The sequence below is a fragment of the Arachis duranensis genome, chromosome 2 (assembly GCF_000817695.3).
Source record: "Arachis duranensis cultivar V14167 chromosome 2, aradu.V14167.gnm2.J7QH, whole genome shotgun sequence".
Classification (NCBI taxonomy): domain Eukaryota; kingdom Viridiplantae; phylum Streptophyta; class Magnoliopsida; order Fabales; family Fabaceae; genus Arachis; species Arachis duranensis.
This window is the reverse complement of record NC_029773.3, coordinates 84,213,689-84,232,702: the sequence shown is the minus strand read 5'-3', so window position 1 is coordinate 84,232,702 and position 19,014 is coordinate 84,213,689. Positions and strand designations below refer to the sequence as shown.

The window sequence follows — 19,014 nt, the reverse complement described above, 5'->3', positions numbered from 1 at the left end:
AAAACACATGTTTCTGACTAATTGAAAATACAAAAACGTCCTGATCTTTTAAAATATGAGACATTTAAGTTTTTTTGTCCAAAAATATATAAAAATAAATGGGTCTTTCAAGGAGACTTGTCTCACATTTTAAAAAATAAACAATATTTTTATATTTTTAATTACTCAAAAATTTATTTATTTTTGAGATAAAAAAAGCAGCAACTTATTTGTCATTTATTCACCTTTTAAAAATCAAAATGAATATTTTAATATCCAGAGTGGACGCTTCCAATTTTTCCTCCTCACAAAGGCCATATTATTATAGGGTCTACAGCCATAAATTTTTGGTACCCTTCTTAGGTATACCATACCGGATCAAGAAATTCATGTAATATGTGTAATTTAAGAGGGGGTTGTTATTATACAGTTCCTATTTAATACACATCAACTACTTTCCAGAATCAAGTGGTGATTTATAAGGTTTAAATGTTACACATTTGTGGGGTCCAATACCAAAAATAAAAGCCAATTGATTAGTTCAGTTAACCATTATATTCATGTTAGTTTTATTTAGATTTTTCTTAATTGAGATATTATTGTTACTTCAGCTTTGCTAGCCTAATTAATTATAGGCCCAAATCTTTGTCAGGGGCACTGTAAATGTAGAGTAATAAGTCCAGAAGAAATGTTCAAGATGGTTAGGTGCAGAAAATTGGAAGCTTTGTTACTTAAATTGTAAGCTTTCAATAACAATTGCTGACTTGCTGTTTATAATAATAAAGTTGCATGAGTAACATATAATTCATATTTGCATCATCTTACAATACATTTTCAATGCGAATAAAGTATATTATTAATTACACTTTTATAATTAAGATAATAAAGACAATAGACTATTTTTTTCAATTAAATTTAAGAATAATATTACATATCCAAATTATTTTATAAATCAAATTCAACTAAATTAGACAATTAAGATTTTAAATAATGCTAATCATAACTGATTTTTGTTATTTTAGATCAACTTAGTTAACAAAAAAACTTAAATGTGTAGTATTATTCAAAATTTAAATCGATAAAAAAATATATAAATGATTATATTTTTAACACATTTTTTTAAGCAATATTTTTTTTAATTTGTTTGATTTTTTTACAAAGATTTTCGTTTTTCTTTTTGGTTGTTTTATGCCATTTTTTTCTTTTGGAAGAAAATAAAAATTGAACTCTAAATCTTTCAATTATAAAAACTTCGATATTATGTTATAAAATTACATTTTTAAAAGTTTATTAAATTAATAGAAAGAGACAGATAAATTATTATATTTTTAATTATATGTATTTTATTCTCTAATTTTAAGTTTATATTTAAAAAAAAATAATATTAAATATTCTCATTGGAAGTTAGGCCTTTGTCCACTTGAGGTTTTACTGAGTTTATGTCATGTTAATTAATTTATTATTATATTTAAATAATTAAAGGCATGTTTTATGTAAAGATAATTTTATGTGAGTAATAATTTTATTTTAAAAATATTATTTGTATATTAAAATTAGTCATTATATATTTGTGTATAAATATATGTATTATTGAACTTATTTTAATGTGTATTTTATATTTTAACGTATATTTTGTACTAATAACTAATTTTGATGGTTAATTTTAATGTACACCTAACATAGTTATTTTTATTTATATTTTTTTCTTAAAAAATTATTAACATTTCTAGAAGTTCTAAACTTCTTAAACTTCATTTTTTTTCTATGTATTATTAATTAAGAGTACACGTTTAATATACCCTATAACCTAATCTCCTAAAAATAAATTCTCCTAACACAAAGAGTTGTTATATATAAAAAGGATGTGCAAATGGTGATGAATTCATTTGTGTTTGGCACTCACACTTTTCTTGCACAAAAAAAAAACAACCTAAATCTACATCACACATACATACAAACATAGTACAATAAATCAATAACAAATCAGATCCAAAAAAAAAAAAAGATGTTAAATGCAAAAGTTGATCAGATTTCTCAGAAGAGTAGTAGTAATAGTGTTCTTCAGATTAAGCAAGATGATAAATTCTTCTGCAGGCTTCTGTCAAAGGAAACTTCAATGGCAAACCCATCTTTCAGATTCTCTTCTTCTTCTGTTAATGTCCCATTTGTTTGGGAATCTCAACCTGGCACACCAAAGTACAAATTATTCTCTCAAGAAACTCTTCCTCCTTTAACTCCACCACCCTCTTATCACAACAACAACAACAATAATGTTAATAATAATGCATTGAAGAGGGTCAAGAAGAATAATTCAAGATCAAGTAGCAACATTTTCATGGCATTGTTTACAAAGATGAGTCTCAAGAAGATTATTACGCCTTCGCCTTCGCCTTCACCGTCATGTTCTTTGTCTTCGAGGTGGACAACCTCGGATTCGTCCAAGGTTGTCCCCGTGGCGAAGATCGGAAAGAGGAGATTCTTGAGTTATGGTTCTTCGTCTTTCGACTTTAGAGGAGCGAATGATGAAGAAGATGGTGGCGGTTCGTCATCGCCACCACCTTCTTCGTCAGCATTGTGCTTTGCAATTTCACGTGCCATGAGCTCTAACAGTGGTTTCCAAAGTTCTTACAAGAGAAAAGCACAATAGAAGGTAATTAAAGACTGCGTTTTGTTTTGAAGTATGTATAATTAATTAATTAATTAATGTTAAAAATATAAATATATATCGTTGGATATATATTTATTTATTAAAAAATAGACATGTACAAAAACAAGTAAATATTTTTGTCTGAAGCCATATTTTCCTTTTCAATATTGTTTAAGTATTTCTGTATTTTTTTATTTTGAAATAATTATCAAATATGTCTTAAGGATAAGTTTTTATTTTTTATTTTTGGTTTGGCCTTGGATGTTGCATGGCCATTATTGTGATTTATTGTACTTTTGCTTGGAGTTTTTCTCTGTAATTCTTTGTAGTTGTATTCTATTCATCATGTTTAGAGGGCAACTAATTTTAAATGCCAAAGGTTGTGTCTTCAGTTTCAGAGGATAAGCTTGTTTTAATTAAGGTGTATTCATGTATCTTAAAAAGTTTTTTTTCTTTTTTTCTAATTAGGCTTGTGCTTAATTAGTTCTACTTTTCTAGAATTGATTTCAGTGAATTGTAGAATTAACTTACTTAGTTATAAGTTAGAACTAATTTTGATTTAAAGTGATTTATTTTGGAAATTTATTTTCTTCATTAGCTAGAGGTAATTTAGATATAAAATTAAAGTAAAAATACTTTATTTCCTTTTTTTAATTAAAGATAAGAAGACTCGAACCCGTGACCTCTAAATGAGTATGGAGAAACTATGTCATTTGAGTTATAACTTGTTGGCAAATACTTCACTTCTAATAAATTCAATTCAACAAAAAAAAAATTGATTATAGTAGACAATAAAAAATAATATCAATTTTATAAAATGGCCTATAGAATTGGTTATGAATCACAGAATACCTTGGTTAATAAGCATACATAGTGCTGCAGGAACAATAATGCAAGATAATAAACTATGCAATTATAGTATTATTCTAATAAGCATACATATATAGTTCTGGTGATCAACTAACTATAGTAGTAGAAAAGGATCTATAGCTCTTTGCAAAATTTGGAGATTTTTTGGTTACTAATAATTTAGGTCTAACTTTTACTTGGGGCAGGGGAGTGAAGGAATGCCTTATAATTAAGAAGCATCTTTGACCAATGCTTTATCTTTAGGGAATTTGCTTTGTCTTTCTCAACAATTTTATTAATTGCAAATTAAAGAGCAAGAACAGTTGGGAGTTACTTTTATTTATTTCTTGCTGAATCAAATTTTATAGGCAAAGGGAATTAAAGGTTGTCAAAATTTTATGGTCAAGACATGTCACAATTCCTTGCAAAAGCTTTCAGTGTTAGTTAGCTACAAATGATTAGGAGGTTAAAGTTATTACTTAATTTGTTGTCTTTTTATGAGGTAGTACCATCAATTTTTTTTAAATACAATAAATTATATATTAATTTGAGAATATAAATATATCAAAAAATCACGGTAGCATATTAAAAATAACAAAAGGAGCATTATATTATCAATTCGACTTCAATTGACCAATACGAAATTAGTTGTGATGGTAAATATTTAATTCTTTAACCTAAAATCTACTTGAATTTGAGTCCAAAGAAAAAAAAAAAATAACTACTCATATAAAAATATATTCATATAAAAATAATAGCTAAGATCGATAAATAATTTGATATATCTAACTAAATTGTTTAATATAATACATATCAAAGTTTTAATTTAATTTTAATGTTTACATGAAAACATGTGTGTAGTAAAAAAATGCTATAAAAAAGAAAATACCTAAATGCAGGTACAGTAAGACGAATAATTTTTACTAACAATTAATCAATTTTAGAGGTGTTTATGAGTCGGGTGAAACTAAATTGATCGTGATTTAGATTCGACCGTAAATATATATTGAGTCTATTTTTTAGACTCTAACCTGATTCTAAACCCGATAAAACCTAAAAGTATGTAGGTGAATCAGAGTTAAAAATTTTTTACTAATGTTATTGACGGTTTTGCGCCATCGGTAAAAATAAAATAATAATAACGCTGCTTTGGCTGTCGATAAATTAAGGTATTTTGAAAAAAAATTATTTAATAGTACTTAAAGTTCAACATTAGTACAAATAAATAAATATTTTCTTTTTATAAAATTCATATTTATAGAAGTCCTAAAAAACTTGCTTGAATTTTGGTAAAGGGGCAGTTGGTAAATTTAGAATCATTTAAGAATTCATTTCCTTTGGGCAGTGGCTTCAATGGTTTGTTGCTGTGTCGTATGGGCAAAGGAACATATTAATACTGTGCACTTCCCTGTGTCACCATCACCGATTCTTGTTTAGATACAAAATATTTATTTTCTATCTTTAATTTATATATTTGTTTTAGAACAAAATTGAAATGTAATCAAATTGATCACATCTTCTTCTATGCAATTTCGGTAATAATTAGAAGGATAAGAGAAAGCGAATCGCACACCAATTCTTTTGTAAAACGTGCAACAGTAATCAAATATGCATCTAACTTGCTTAAATAAACAGTGACATAATAAATGGTTAGTTTTTTATTTGTAGTTTGCTTAAATAACCAGTGACATGTTATCATTGGCTTTGTATAAGAATTATTTATGTTACGTAATTATTTACGTGTATGCTCTTCTCGATTTAAATTTTCAAGAAGTATTTTTATGATATAATATTAAAATTTTTTATCATAAAAAATTTGATAGATACTCTAATAAGGATTTTATAATTATTTTTATATAAAGATATTTTATTTTGACTATTTGATGATAAATTATAGGGTTTGATTTTCATATACTATAAAAATGTTGTCTTTATTTAAAGTGTAACAAAATAAATAAATCATACTTTTTAAATCAAAATTATTATGAGAAGTTGTTTTTGACATTTTTATTGGAGTAGTTGTCAAAAAATTTAAAGTCTAGATCTTATTAACTTAAAAAAAAAGTTAGCATAAAATAAATAAAAAAAATCTTGTGTTAAATACATGTTAGTATATATAATTATTCACCGTGTGCTTACTTCAGTTTAAGTTTTTTGGAAAAATAATTTGATGAGAATTTAATCACAGATTTAATTTACAAAATAATAGTGTAAAATTAAAATTAATTTAGTCAGTCTTTTAATTTAAATAATATTATTTAATTAATTTAAATATTCACTTTTATAGCGAAGAAATTATAGCCAAAAAATCAAAACTAGTTTATTTAATTGTTTTCCTCAAAAATTTTAGAAGAATGTTATTATTGTATTAATAAGTTAAACTTGATCTATCGTTACAGTGAAAGAGAACTCCTCCTTTTTATACGATTAATATATATATTTCTTTTTGTCTCCATTAATTATGAAAATAAATTCATTTAATTAAGACAGCATGCATTAATTAATATCAACATATAAATACACTATGATTCAAATCAAACTCCCGAAAATAATAAGGTAGGTGATATCTCTGTTCTTAAGCAGGGCAAACACTAATTAATTACCAAGAAGGTGGGGATGAGACTCAAAAAGATATCGAACATAACATTGTTTGAGTTTAAGGCTTTGCTTCAATTTCAACCAATTTGTCGGCAGACAAAAATTATTAAATAAAAAAAAAGTTAATAGAAAACAAAAACTAGTGACTTAGCTGTCTCTGATTCCCATGTGCACAAGGATGGGCCACAGTACAGTTTGTGTGTAGCAACCATGATGCACCCTAAATAAATTCCATAATAGGAAATGTAATATAATTAATATTCAGAAAACAATATATTTAGCATTCATGAAATAATTTAATTATTTATTTATATAAAATTTTATGAGTAATTTATATTAATAAACTGAATGAGATTCAAAATTATGTAAATGTCCTAAATTAATTTTCGTTACACGTCTGTCCTGTTCTAGAACATTTATATGTTGATTTGATTTATATGTAAATAAAATAAATTGATTCGATTTACATCTTCTAAGACATATGTAACAAAAATTAATTTAAGATATCTACATAATTTTAAATCCAATTCAGTTTATTAATATAAATTACTAAATTACCCAAATTTTATTATTTTGTAATATTATATTTGATTATTTTAGTGATTTTAATTTTTTTATTAAAAATATATAAAAATAGAAGGTGTGATTTATAGTGTTCATTGAAATATTTTAGTTCGTTAAAATTTTTAACCGATTCGAATCAACCTCATTTTTTATAACTTTTTTTTCCAAAAAAAAAAATCCGCTCCATGGTATGTGATTTTCACTTGTATTTAATGATTTTTCCATTTCTTATTTATTTATTTGCTTTTAAGTATCAATCTTAATTCCAATTCCCACATTGGTAATCTTGGTGTATGGCAGAGTATGTGTAATTAAATTTGCTAATTACATTCATGAAATATGAAAACATCAAAGCCTTTCTATACAATGACTTAGGCTATGTTTAATTGTTTTACAAGAGTTAAAAAACATCTACAATAGTCTAGTATTATTTGACTTTGTGAATATTTTCACCTACTACTAGGTATGTTGTACGGTAGGTATAACAAGAATAAATTACATTAGGCAAAAATGGTTAATATATCATGTGATCAGAGTAAAGTTTATGATTAATGCATGTTACATGCAAACAGAGGCTGCTTCACTGATTCTTGTAACCTGATGAATTGCATTTGCCAAATAGTTTACATTGCTTGGTGTCACACCTCCCATGCTGCAAGTATAACAACCTTAAGAGTTAAATGAAGCTTATTATTATTTATTGAAATTAACAATTAGAACAGCATTTTAATGTTTGTTTAGTGAAAGTGTGTTCCAGGCTTCCAGCATGCTCTCGTTCTTTTTTTATATTCCTATTTTACCCCTGTAATGTTCTGTCCACTAAAATCAAACACAATATAGAGATACAAAAATAATAGATACTATTATAAAGATTTTACAATTGACTTAGTGTGAAGATGTATCTTTTTCATCATTGATAAATTGAAGAATTTGATTTAATATATTATAAAAGTATTATTTTTTTAAGTGTGACAAAACAAACAAAACACATTTTTAATATAAGACTTTTCATAAGAAGAAATTTTTAACATCTTCATTTGAAGAGGTACTTATAAAAATTGTGTTCATTTCCTTACTTTTTCTAGATTTCTATCCTCGTTGTCTTGGGATAGGAACCAAACGATTTGCAAATCTTTCTTTTATTCGTCTCACTATTCTTAGATATTTATCAAATATGGGGATGGTATATACTATAAATTTTTTTTAAATATATTCAAAATACTGGTATTTTAATAATCTTAATGGTTGATTTTAATTAATATATATTATATATATATTTTTTATAATTGAGATCAATGATAAAAATTATTAGAATATGGTGTATCTAATATACTTAAAATTCTTTCTTATACTATAATTTTTTATTTGCTCAAAGTTCTTAAAATCGAATCAATCATTGAATTAGTAAAATTAGAAATTCAAAAATTTAAAGATTTAATCAAGATTCAACCAAAGTTATAAAACATATATATAGTTTTAGAAAAAGTGACTTTTTTTTGTATTTTACTATTTTAAATTAATTAACCGCTAAAAAATTATGCTGGTTCGACCCGTTAACAGATCCTTTGATTAATTTTTTTTTTATGCTCTGACCAAATAATTGCCAACTATTTTTTGTTTTGAACCGGACCAATCTAACGACCGATTTTCTATTAATTTGATTGAACCGACCGACTCGATCAGGCTCGCAAAACCATAGGTTTGTTAGGTAACTAACTTTTTTCAACCAACAAAAGAATGAATAAGAAAAGAAAAATATTGACCGAAAAAAATTGGTTTCCGATCTTTTTCCACATAGGCGTACCTTATTCGTCCATCTGGACTCATATATATATGGAATAGCTTCTCCAAATGTCTAACCTGATCAGGGGCTAATCCAGAAAAACAGAACATGCCAACCTGAATTCGGTACATGAACTCAAGTCATGATTTGTTTCCTCAAGCAAAAGGTAAAACAAGATATATGCAAAATCACAACACCAAAAACCTGATTAGTTATATGTTCCCAGTTGAAAGATGAATCCAAGTCCTCAAGATTTCGACATAGAGTAGTTCGCATTGCTCGGATTCTGTTAGCCATGGTCTTCAAAAAGACTGAATCTATTTAGAAATGGAAAAAGCAAAAAAAATGGTTTAAGGCAGTGATTTTACCTTCATCTCTTTCTTCCATTGTTCTTTCATGTTTGGATCACTCAAGATCATAGTAACAAGTAAAATGCCATGGATTGGAGGGCTGCTATACATTGAATGAGCAATGTGCTGTAGTTGGCTTTTCACTGCAGCTGCTTGCTTTATATCCCGCGTCAAGATACTATTATCGACATTAAAGCATATCAGTCTATGAAGCACGGACACAGACACTTGACATAACGTCAACACGGAGACAAACTGAATTTTTAAAATGAAAGTACATAGACATGGAATATATTTGTCTATATTTTCAAGACTAATATGGTTTTCAATTATTAAGATTTGGAAAAAAAAAAAAGTGTAGTATTTACTACTTTCTAGTCTTGGCCAAAAATTGTGTAACATTCTTAACTTGTGTCATTTATGCTAGCAGGTTCACTTGACAAATTTGTAAAATTAGTATTCTTATTTGAGATTTCAAACCCCATATATCATAGTCAAGTTGTGTTTGAAGTATCTTTGAAGTGTAATAAATGTTTGGTCAAATCCATTTTTGCATATGACATGCTGTTTAGTTTTTAAGTCAGACGTTAACAGATGTCGAACACACCATAGTTGACTTAGAGTTCAATTAGCGAGTCAACTTTTTTCAGCCAATATCAGTCAACTCTTTAAAACTACTTTTTTATCCTAAATTCTAAATCCTAATCCTAAAACCTAAATTCTCCAAAAACTGAGGGTTAAAAGAATAATTTTTCAAAAGCAAATAGCTAATACTGACTAATTAAAAGTTAGTTTCCTATAGTTATTCGTTTATTTAGTCACACTTTCTAGAACTCAGTAAATCAATAACACAGTACAACATATTGGTGACATTGTTACACAATTTAACTTTCTCACAAAAATGCATCACAAAAAATATTTTTTACCTAAGTTATAATGCACAGAGACAGAGTCATTGTATATGATATGCTATGCTTCTAATTACAAGGATTTAGAACTGAAACTTTGGGGAGTCAGATTAAGAATCTTTACCTTAAACAACCAACTTTATGCCCGAATAGTCCCATATTCTTTGCAAATGATTGAGCACAGCCTACTAAATGTCCATCTTCGATGAAAATCCGAAGCACCGCAGCATCCTTATCAAGATCACCACTTGAAATTCCTTGATATGCCATATCAAAGAAGGGGAAATGATTTTTGACCTGGAAAGTAATTAGTATGAGAATGTTACAATTGATTCAAAGTTATGGTATCATAGCAATTATTTAAGCATCTTATTATGTGTCATCACATACCTTGAACTGGTATGAAATCTCTCTCCATTGTTCTTCAGTGGGGTCAACACCGGTCGGATTGTGAGCACAAGGATGAAGCAAGAAGAACGAAGAATCCGGCGCGTTCTGAACTTGCAAGTTACAAGCACAGAATGAACATAGAATAGTCAAAGTTTGTTTTATATATCATAGTATAGTTGCATTTGCATTGGATGATGGTAGTTCATATGTTAATGCTAAATGCTGATCATATATCCTTAGATTTGCTTGAAATACAAGAATTCAAGATGTGTATAATGGATGCTAAATTTCTATGTAATTCATGATCATGAAAATCATGCATAACTTTGATAACTAAATTATTATATACCTTGATATCATTTATGAGTGCATCAAAATCTAAACCCTTTGTATCAGGATCATAGTAGTGGAATGTTTTGACTGGAATCCGAGCCTGTCTCCAAATGTTGTGGTGACTATAACATACAAACTTTGAAAATTAGATGCTGGGAAAAAAAAAAACATCATCAAGAATAATGCTGTGGAAAAAGGACTAACTTTGGCCAGGTAGGATCTGGAAGATGAATTAGAGAATCAGGATAGAAATTCCTTTGGAATTCGGCAAAAAGCCGACACGCGCCGGTTCCGGACAAAGCTGGAACTCCGGCATACAACCCTTCTCTTACAACAAACGAATCATTCCCATATGCCAACTTTACACTCTCCATAACAAACTTTGAACTAACCTCAGAAGAGTTTGTTTCCCTGTCAATAAACATATTAAATAAACTCTCCATGAGAAGGCAAAAGAAATATTCATAGAATCAGTTTTATTCCAAGAAATCTGCAACTAATTGTGGCCAAACTAGAGTGTATGTACCAAAAACTGACACAGATTATGTAAACTGTTCTAAATGTCAGAGTATAATCAATGTTGTATATGATCAATTTTGGCACAGAGTAAAGATGATTCAATTAATTATCGACACGTCAATAAAAATAACTACTTTTCAGAATCCGGTTCGATAGACTAGACTAGCCAGATTGTTACAAAAACTATAAAAAAAAAAAAAATCATAATCCAACATTCAATTCAGTTTCAGTTTCTTATATAAGCAACATGGTAGCTTGTAAATTGTAATCAAGGAATGTTCCAGTGCTGAAAGCTAATTAAGACTCACTCTAATGTATATCTGTTAATCTTTGCTTCTGCATCGCCAACACATTGAGGAGTAAAGGGTTTTCCATCATCATCCCTATAAGTACCCTAACATATATAAAAATTATTAGCAATATGTTAATATAATAACTGAGTAAGCATTTTGTTTTTCTTTTTCCATAGCAATAAGTTAATTACTTTAATTACTTACCGTTACAAGATTGATCTTGTGGGGAAAAGGGTCAGCAAGAAAAGACTCATTCACAGTGACAATGGGGTTCTTTGGTGCAACTCTCACTTTGTCCCACCAACCATGGCCACTACAAGTGGATACAAACCTTCTCGCTGTTCTGCCATTGAAGTACCTCCACATCACCACCATGATCATCAAGCATATGCTTTAATTTGGAACTTGGAAGTTGTATATATATATAGTAATATTATATATTGATTATGATTCATTGAGTTGAATCAAAACTGAATTGTGTATATGTATATATACATATCCATAGAGAAGGAGAAGAAGGTTAGTGAGTGAGTGAACTTTACCTTCAACTGCCGTGGTTTTTTGTTGGTTTTTTTTCCTCAAAATGTTTCTATGTGCTCCTTTGGGTTTGCTTATGGTTTCTTACTTTCTCTTTTTGCATGTAAGAGGGAAGAAAAACAAGAACCACATGGCCACGTTTGTTTGACTTGTTTTTCCCCGTTAGATGATGGCCACGTGTCATCAGATTCTCGGAATGTCGCTTTGTAATTTGTGAAATGTATATATTGTACTACCAATTTTATATTTTAATTAAAAAAATTATTAGTCTTTTAATATTTTTTATTGTTATTTTGGGCTGGAGACTGGAGACTGGAGTTGTTTTTTGGGACATGGGCTGTAGAATAATTTGTTGTTAATTGTTTTCGTTTCCTTGGGCCATCAGAGCCCTAATTCGTCACCTTGTGGGACGACAGGCCCAACAATAAAAGGCATAAAAGGATGGAAAACAGGAAAAGATAACCCAACTAAAGGGTTAGAAAAGAATGACAAAAAAAACGTAAAAGGGTTAGAAAAAAATACGACCAAACAAGACGGTTAGGAAAAAAAGAATGTTGAGTATTCTAATGTCCAAAAATCACACGTTGGAACTTGGAAGTACTCTAATGTCAAAAAAAAAAAACAAAAAAGTGCCTATCACACAGTTTATTTTAATTCAAAGATTACTAATTTGAATCAAACTTGAGAAATAAGAAGAGTAAAATAGTCACTAATGTTAAGGCTAAGTCTTATTTTTCTTTAACGTTAAAACGGCTTATTTTCATTGTAAACATTTTATTTTATTTTATTTTAGTCTTCTAGTTAAAATTAATTTTTTTATTGTTATCTTTTTTTTATTTTATTATTTTCGTTCTCAAATCATTATAAAAATCACTGTAACCACTATAATTATGTATAATTATGACTTTTGTCGATATTTAGAAGAAAATCATATTAGAAAAAAAATATTTAAAAAAAACTTTTTATTTTAATTAGAGGACTAAAATATGACGAAATAACTAAAATATTTGAAATAGAAATAGAAAGTTTTAAAAGTGAAAAATAAAATTAATATTTAACTAAATATTAGAGACTAAAATAATATGTTATTTGAAGTAAAAAATATCATGTGAACGCTGACCAATCATTTGTTTTTAAGTAAATAATCTATAACAGAGAAATTAATCACTATTTTCGGTGATAGATACTTTAAAAATAGATAGGAGGGAGTTATAACAAGTTCTATGACCAAAAACAAAGATGGTGAGAGCAGGTATGTTACATATCAGAGATACGTAACTTGATAAAGAAGAAAGACTTAGAACAAACTAATATAAGCGAAATGATAAGAGCCGAGAGGTGTGTAGAAAACTAATAATTGAATTTATTATTGAAAGTACATCATGTTAACTAAATTTATATGAATTGGAGAATGTGACTTATTATTCACAAAGAAAATTAAATAAATGACTAACTCACCAAAGAAACAAATTTAATTCCCCAAGGCTTGGTCAGAAATCAGAATGTCATCCAAAAAAAAAAAAACTTGTTTATATTTATCCTTAAAGTTTATTAGCTAAAATTTCATCAAGTTGAATCTCTAATTTGAACATACATATACAATAACGATGAAAACATACAATATATCACAAAAAGATACAAATCTTTTTTCTTATTATTACATAGACAAATTCGAACATATATTTTCACAATAATAATTAACATAATCGCAATACATATTATATATATTACACTTCACAATTATATTCTTGTATACACACTTATTTAATTTCCGATCCTCACCTTAACTAATTTAATGAATAAAAATTAATAATAATTGTTGACTTTCCTGCAATTAGCACGAATTTCACCTTGTTCCCCAGTTAGTGGCTGAATATTTCCCATCTTAATCATAGAATTTGCAAAGTCTTGAAAGAAAGCTTCGGAATTATAGCTATACTCCTTAACCAATTGATCCGTGGGGCCACCATTGAAGAATTCTTGATCAGAATGAAGAAGGCCCTTCTTGTTGATCAGATCATTATAATATTGAGAATCAAATTTTGTAGCCGTACAATCCAAAGGAGCAAGATTATCATCACCTACTCCAACATCCCTAGGGCAAATGTACCTAAGAGAATTTGCAAATTTGGGATCAATGTTTGTGTCATTGTAAATATGGCCCCTATATGTAACACAACGTGCTGAACCTATGGTGTGTGCTCCATACAGAGCCACTAGGTCCTTCTCATCTAGCCCTTGGTCTTGGAAGCTCTTGATTAGTTGGGGGAGGTCGAGAAATGGCGCCGGCAGGTTCGTGTTTGCGCCGTTAGGGTTTGCTGTGGTGGAGTCTCTTCTTCCTAGTCTTATATCCCATGTTGGACCTCCTAACTGCATTTGAGAAATTGAATTTTGATGATCAGATTTTCTAGAGTTAAGAGTGAGATTCGAATTCGAAATCTCTAAATGAGAATAGAAAGATTATATCATTTAAGTTATAGGTCTTTTATGAATGAATTATTAAGAAAATGTATTTTAATATTTGTAAGTTGTTGCATTCTTACATGCAAAATATAGTTCAATAAAATTTAGTATAATAAGAAAAAACTATTTGACATGAGATGTATGATTATTATGTCTATGTAAAGTTTAATAATTCTTGACTAGATCAACAAGATTATATATTAAATAAAATTAAATAACTTACTGCAACCACAGAATCTCTAGCAGCAACAGCCAAAATGTCTGCACAAGAAACAATTGGGTTTCCACAAGCTTCGTCCACTGCATGCTTGATTTCATCCACCACTTCAAATCCTCTAACAGAGTTCTTATTAGGCAATGCATTCTTTTCACTCTCAATGGTGGATGTGGGGTCCAGAAGAATTGAACCATCACAACCCTAAAATCACCATTTAAAAAAATATATATCATGGTAATTAATTAACTCTACGTTATACAAAATTATTAGGTCAAGCACTAGAATGAAATTTGAACTCGCAATCTTTAGATGAATATAAAAAGATTATACTATTTGATTTATAACTTGTTAATAGTATAAATAATACACTTACTTAAAAAAGAAGTATAGAGAATCATTTTTAAGTAGTTAATATTAAGCTAATCTTTTATTATAAAATTATCTTTTCAATTTTTAAGTTTTAGAGAATTTAAAATTTAAGAGTAGGTTTTTAATTTTAATTGAACTCTTACATGATAGAAATTTTTGGGATCAGCAATTTTTAATATTTTTTTATTATCATTTGACTAATATAAATATTAAATTATCTTTAACAAATAAATCTTTTTACTAATTTATGTATACAAATTCTAAATAATTTAGGTACAAATATATTTGTTGTGTACAAAACATCCATAAATATAGGTACAAATTACTACTGATCAATTACTAGCCAAAAATAATAATATCGCTGGCCATGTAACATCACTCAGAGATATTAATATGATAAATTTTTTATAAAATATAAAATTATAAAATATAAAATTATAAAATATAAAAAAGATCATATTTTATAAATATGAAGTATGATGTGTAATATTATTTAAACTATAAAAGAGATGAATGTAATGTATATATCTTACATTAACAAAGCAATCATGGAAGTGCAAGCGAAGCAAAGAAGCACCCATACGGCGTTCTTTCTTTACGGCAGCGTTCACAACACTTTTGATGGTACTCAAAGCATTAGGGCATGAATTCTCATAGTAATCTGGTGTTAGTTGTGACAAGCCACTGCTTGCAACAATTGCAAACACCAAAACACTTAGAATTAATGAGAAATAATAATTCCCATGTGATGATGCCATTTAACAAATATTTAGATTAATATAACAAGATCTCAATAATTGGAATGAACAAGTAAAGAACCAAGCAATACTACTACTTTTGTTTTGTTAAATTTGTGTTGTAATGTTATTGCCTTGTGGTGCTATATATATTGTTTGCGTGTGATGCATGCCCCTTGTGAAGTTGTGATTATTATATTGGTTGACTAGGTTACAAAATGACCATTTCTGCTAATGAACTGTTCATTATGTTGATTAATATATAAGATTAAGGAATTAAGAAGGTAAATTAATTAATAGTATTTGCAAGCAATTAACCAATTAGCGGAAAGAATGAATTTGTCAATGATTGATTAAGTCCTTGATGATAGGGAGTAGGTAGTCGGTTAGTCAACTACTAAAATGAAAAGTAAATATATATGAACATGGGGAACTCTAGCTAAAAGAATAAGTGTTGGGGATTTGAATCTCGCCTTATATATGTAGTAATTTATTGGTCAACGATAAATTTTTATTGGAGTTTAATACCACGACAAATTAGTCTTAACTTGTCGAATTAAGAGATATCATAAAAAAATATATATGTTCTAAATTCATATAGAAGACTTGGCACTTCTATTATATGAATATATAGTAAATCATATTGTATTAAATATTTTTTTCTCTAAAAATATATTAATTTTTAAATGATTGACAATTTTAGAATTCATTTTAAACGTTTTTTATTAAGTAAAAAATATTGTATACTTTAATAATTAAATAAATTTTAATTTTATTTACTATATTTTATATCAATGATTTATATTTATAATCTAATATTTAAAATTTAGAATTTATGGTGTTTTATTTTTTATTTCAAATTTTAATGACAAGTTATTTTAAGGAGAGTTACACTCCTTATTTTGTTCGGGAACACATTAACATGCTTTTAGGCATAAATATAACATTTATTCTTTATTCTCATCATTAGCCTTAATTATTATTTTGATAATTGAATAATCATTAATTATATACGTTCATTTAACTAATTTTTTTCAGAATTTTAAATATTTTCATAATTTATCTATTGATTTTTTATGTATATAAATTATTTTGCACATTTATTTTGAAATGAAGGGAGTAGCACTCATTGTAAATTCAAGAGTGAGCTAAATTGAAATAAATTATTATGAAGGTTTGATTAAATTTTAAAATCTCAAAACGTGCATAAAATATTATAAACATTTTAAAAATAATAAAATAATCGAAAGTAAAATCATCAATTTGAGTTTGATTTAAATGATTAACGATAATAAGAGAATTTAAATACAAGTACATGAAAATCGGATTGATACAAATAAAATTAAAATAATGCTAAATTCTTATTATAAGTCCCACTTCGTTTAAGGATGAAGTCTTTATATAATTTATACGTGTGAGAAATTTTTTATCTCATAATGAACTATTTTTTAGAATTAAGTTAAAATTACTAACTCTCAATTTTAACATAATATTAGAGTCTATTCGATTTAATATTAATTGTTTGTTAAGCCATCTACGTGCAAATAAATCCCACTTCTTTCAAAATTAAATAAATCAAAATATTGGTGTATAGTATGTATACCATATATATATATCACTAATCATATAACTTTTCCATATTTAGACGGGGGCGGCAAATTAAATAAGCCGCAACTAATACATTGACTTGATAAATTTCTAGTTAAAATAACTTCATAATTTTTTATATTTTTTAATTTAGTAATCATGAAAAGCTTAATTCTTAAGTGAGAGAAACAAATTTTAAGTATATATATCAGGTATTGTGTATAAAAATTTATTATACTACTTCAAATAAGTTTAAATATTAATTTATTACAAATTTAATTATTCTATTATAATATTTTTTATTATTTTAGTACCTGATTATTTAATTAAAAATATATAAATTAATATTTAAAAATATAAATAATATAATTATAGCATCTTTACATACAAGACTACTAATTAAATCTAGTGTGGCATCTTCACACACAACCAAATATTAAAAAACAATTAAGAAAAGTAGAAACAGTCAGGTAACTACCACAATTTGTTGTCTTTACAAAAATAAATAAATAAATGAATAAAACCCAGTTTGATATTTTTTGTAGTTTTCTTCTACTCTTCTAAGATTTTCCCGGATATTCATCGAAAGCAACTAAATGGTAATTATTCAAGTTAGTCATTCTCATTCAATATAAAAAACACATCAAAAGGATTATTTTATTTTATTTTAGATTTTTCGTGCATGGTAAAGTTTCAAAATCATGCAGTAGGATATGATAGGGACTTGCTAGTTGCTACTTTTTTGGGTATAAATTATGAAAGGTCAAAATATAATTGCTAAGGGAAGGAATCAAAACAATCTATGGTATACGAAACCCGAAGATAATAAAACCCTAGTCATTCAACAAACACCCCCAAATATCCTGTTACGGCCTGCCCAAAGCGACATGGGCCAACCCGACCCATGGCCCTCCGATCCGGACGGTTGGTGGAAAATCTTCGAAGTCTGATCCGAACACGCGTTTTGGACAGCTCCTCATCACAGCTGTCTAAGGAAGCTTCGAAGAAGGTGAGTTCTGTCTTTGCGGGGTCCACCCCTGATACGATATATATGGGGGGTCCAGCTCTTTCCCAAGGTACGTCACACATTCCACCTGTCTATTTCTCGCATGCACACTAACTGACTAGAGCGTCGGAGTGTTTTTGCAGGTGACACCCCTCTCTCCACAACAAGAGCTCGGCAGCCCGGTTGGCCCGATCCGATCACAACCGATCAGAACAAGGCGTCCCTACCATCTCAAACCTCCACCCGAATCGTCTGGTAACCAACCAACCGAATATTGGCGCCGTCTGTGGGGATTGCCTCAATGGACGTCGTGCCGGGCACCGGAGACCAAGGCCGAACAGCCGGCGCAGAGGGGGGCAGCCTCTGTCGCCTCACCGGGAGGGCGACGAAGGTCCCCCCGGCAGCACAATGAACCACGCACAAGGACGCGAGAGACACGCCCATTCGAAGGAACTGGCGGCGACAGCGCCAGGATAATGCAAGAGCTACGCCATAGGGTCCAGAACCTGGAACGACAACTAGCCGATCAAAAGCATAACCGACAAACAACTGACCCTAGCTACTCCCCGTCTCCTGAAAGCCGAGAGAGAGATTCCCGCCGGAGTCGCTCCCGGCACGCCTCCGCTTTCAGAACGGAAGCGGAAAGCACCCGAAAAGATTCGCCTATCCCGAGAAAACGAAACGACACAATCATCTACTCTCGAGGCAAGGAAACTCACCTCACGGGACAAGATCGTGAGGACGGGGAAGAGAGGCCTGTGAAGACACGGCGACCCGTGATAATGGGCGCCACCCCATTCCACCGATCCATCCTCGAAGTCCGGTTGCCGAAGCACTTCGACAAACCGACGGACATGAGGTATGATGGAACCCAAGACCTTCTGG

The 19,014-nt window shown here is 29.0% G+C and overlaps 3 protein-coding genes across 3 annotated transcripts; 1 reads left to right on the top strand and 2 right to left on the bottom strand.

Annotated features, from left to right (window-relative positions):
• Positions 1 to 1,880: 1,880 nt before the first annotated feature.
• Positions 1,881 to 2,772, top strand: LOC107475688 (uncharacterized). The gene has a single exon (XM_016095347.3). The coding sequence runs from the start codon at positions 1,985 to 1,987 to the stop codon at positions 2,624 to 2,626; it is 642 nt and encodes a 213-aa protein (XP_015950833.1). The 5' UTR covers positions 1,881 to 1,984; the 3' UTR covers positions 2,627 to 2,772.
• A 4,198-nt stretch (positions 2,773 to 6,970) lies between these two features.
• LOC107475439 (aspartate aminotransferase, mitochondrial) lies at positions 6,971 to 11,731 on the bottom strand. Its single transcript, XM_016095072.3, has 10 exons — positions 11,418 to 11,731; positions 11,229 to 11,314; positions 10,606 to 10,812; positions 10,418 to 10,523; positions 10,069 to 10,173; positions 9,803 to 9,975; positions 8,789 to 8,948; positions 8,625 to 8,720; positions 8,442 to 8,536; positions 6,971 to 7,289 (listed from the first exon to the last, which is right to left on the bottom strand). Exons 1-10 carry the CDS (start codon positions 11,592 to 11,594, stop codon positions 7,196 to 7,198), a joined length of 1,299 nt encoding a protein of 432 aa, XP_015950558.1. The 5' UTR covers positions 11,595 to 11,731; the 3' UTR covers positions 6,971 to 7,195.
• A 1,644-nt stretch (positions 11,732 to 13,375) lies between these two features.
• Positions 13,376 to 15,659, bottom strand: LOC107475687 (peroxidase P7-like). The gene is made up of 3 exons (XM_016095346.3): positions 15,333 to 15,659; positions 14,437 to 14,631; positions 13,376 to 14,120 (listed from the first exon to the last, which is right to left on the bottom strand). Exons 1-3 carry the CDS (start codon positions 15,555 to 15,557, stop codon positions 13,557 to 13,559), a joined length of 984 nt encoding a protein of 327 aa, XP_015950832.1. The 5' UTR covers positions 15,558 to 15,659; the 3' UTR covers positions 13,376 to 13,556.
• Between the last annotated feature and the right edge of the window lie 3,355 nt (positions 15,660 to 19,014).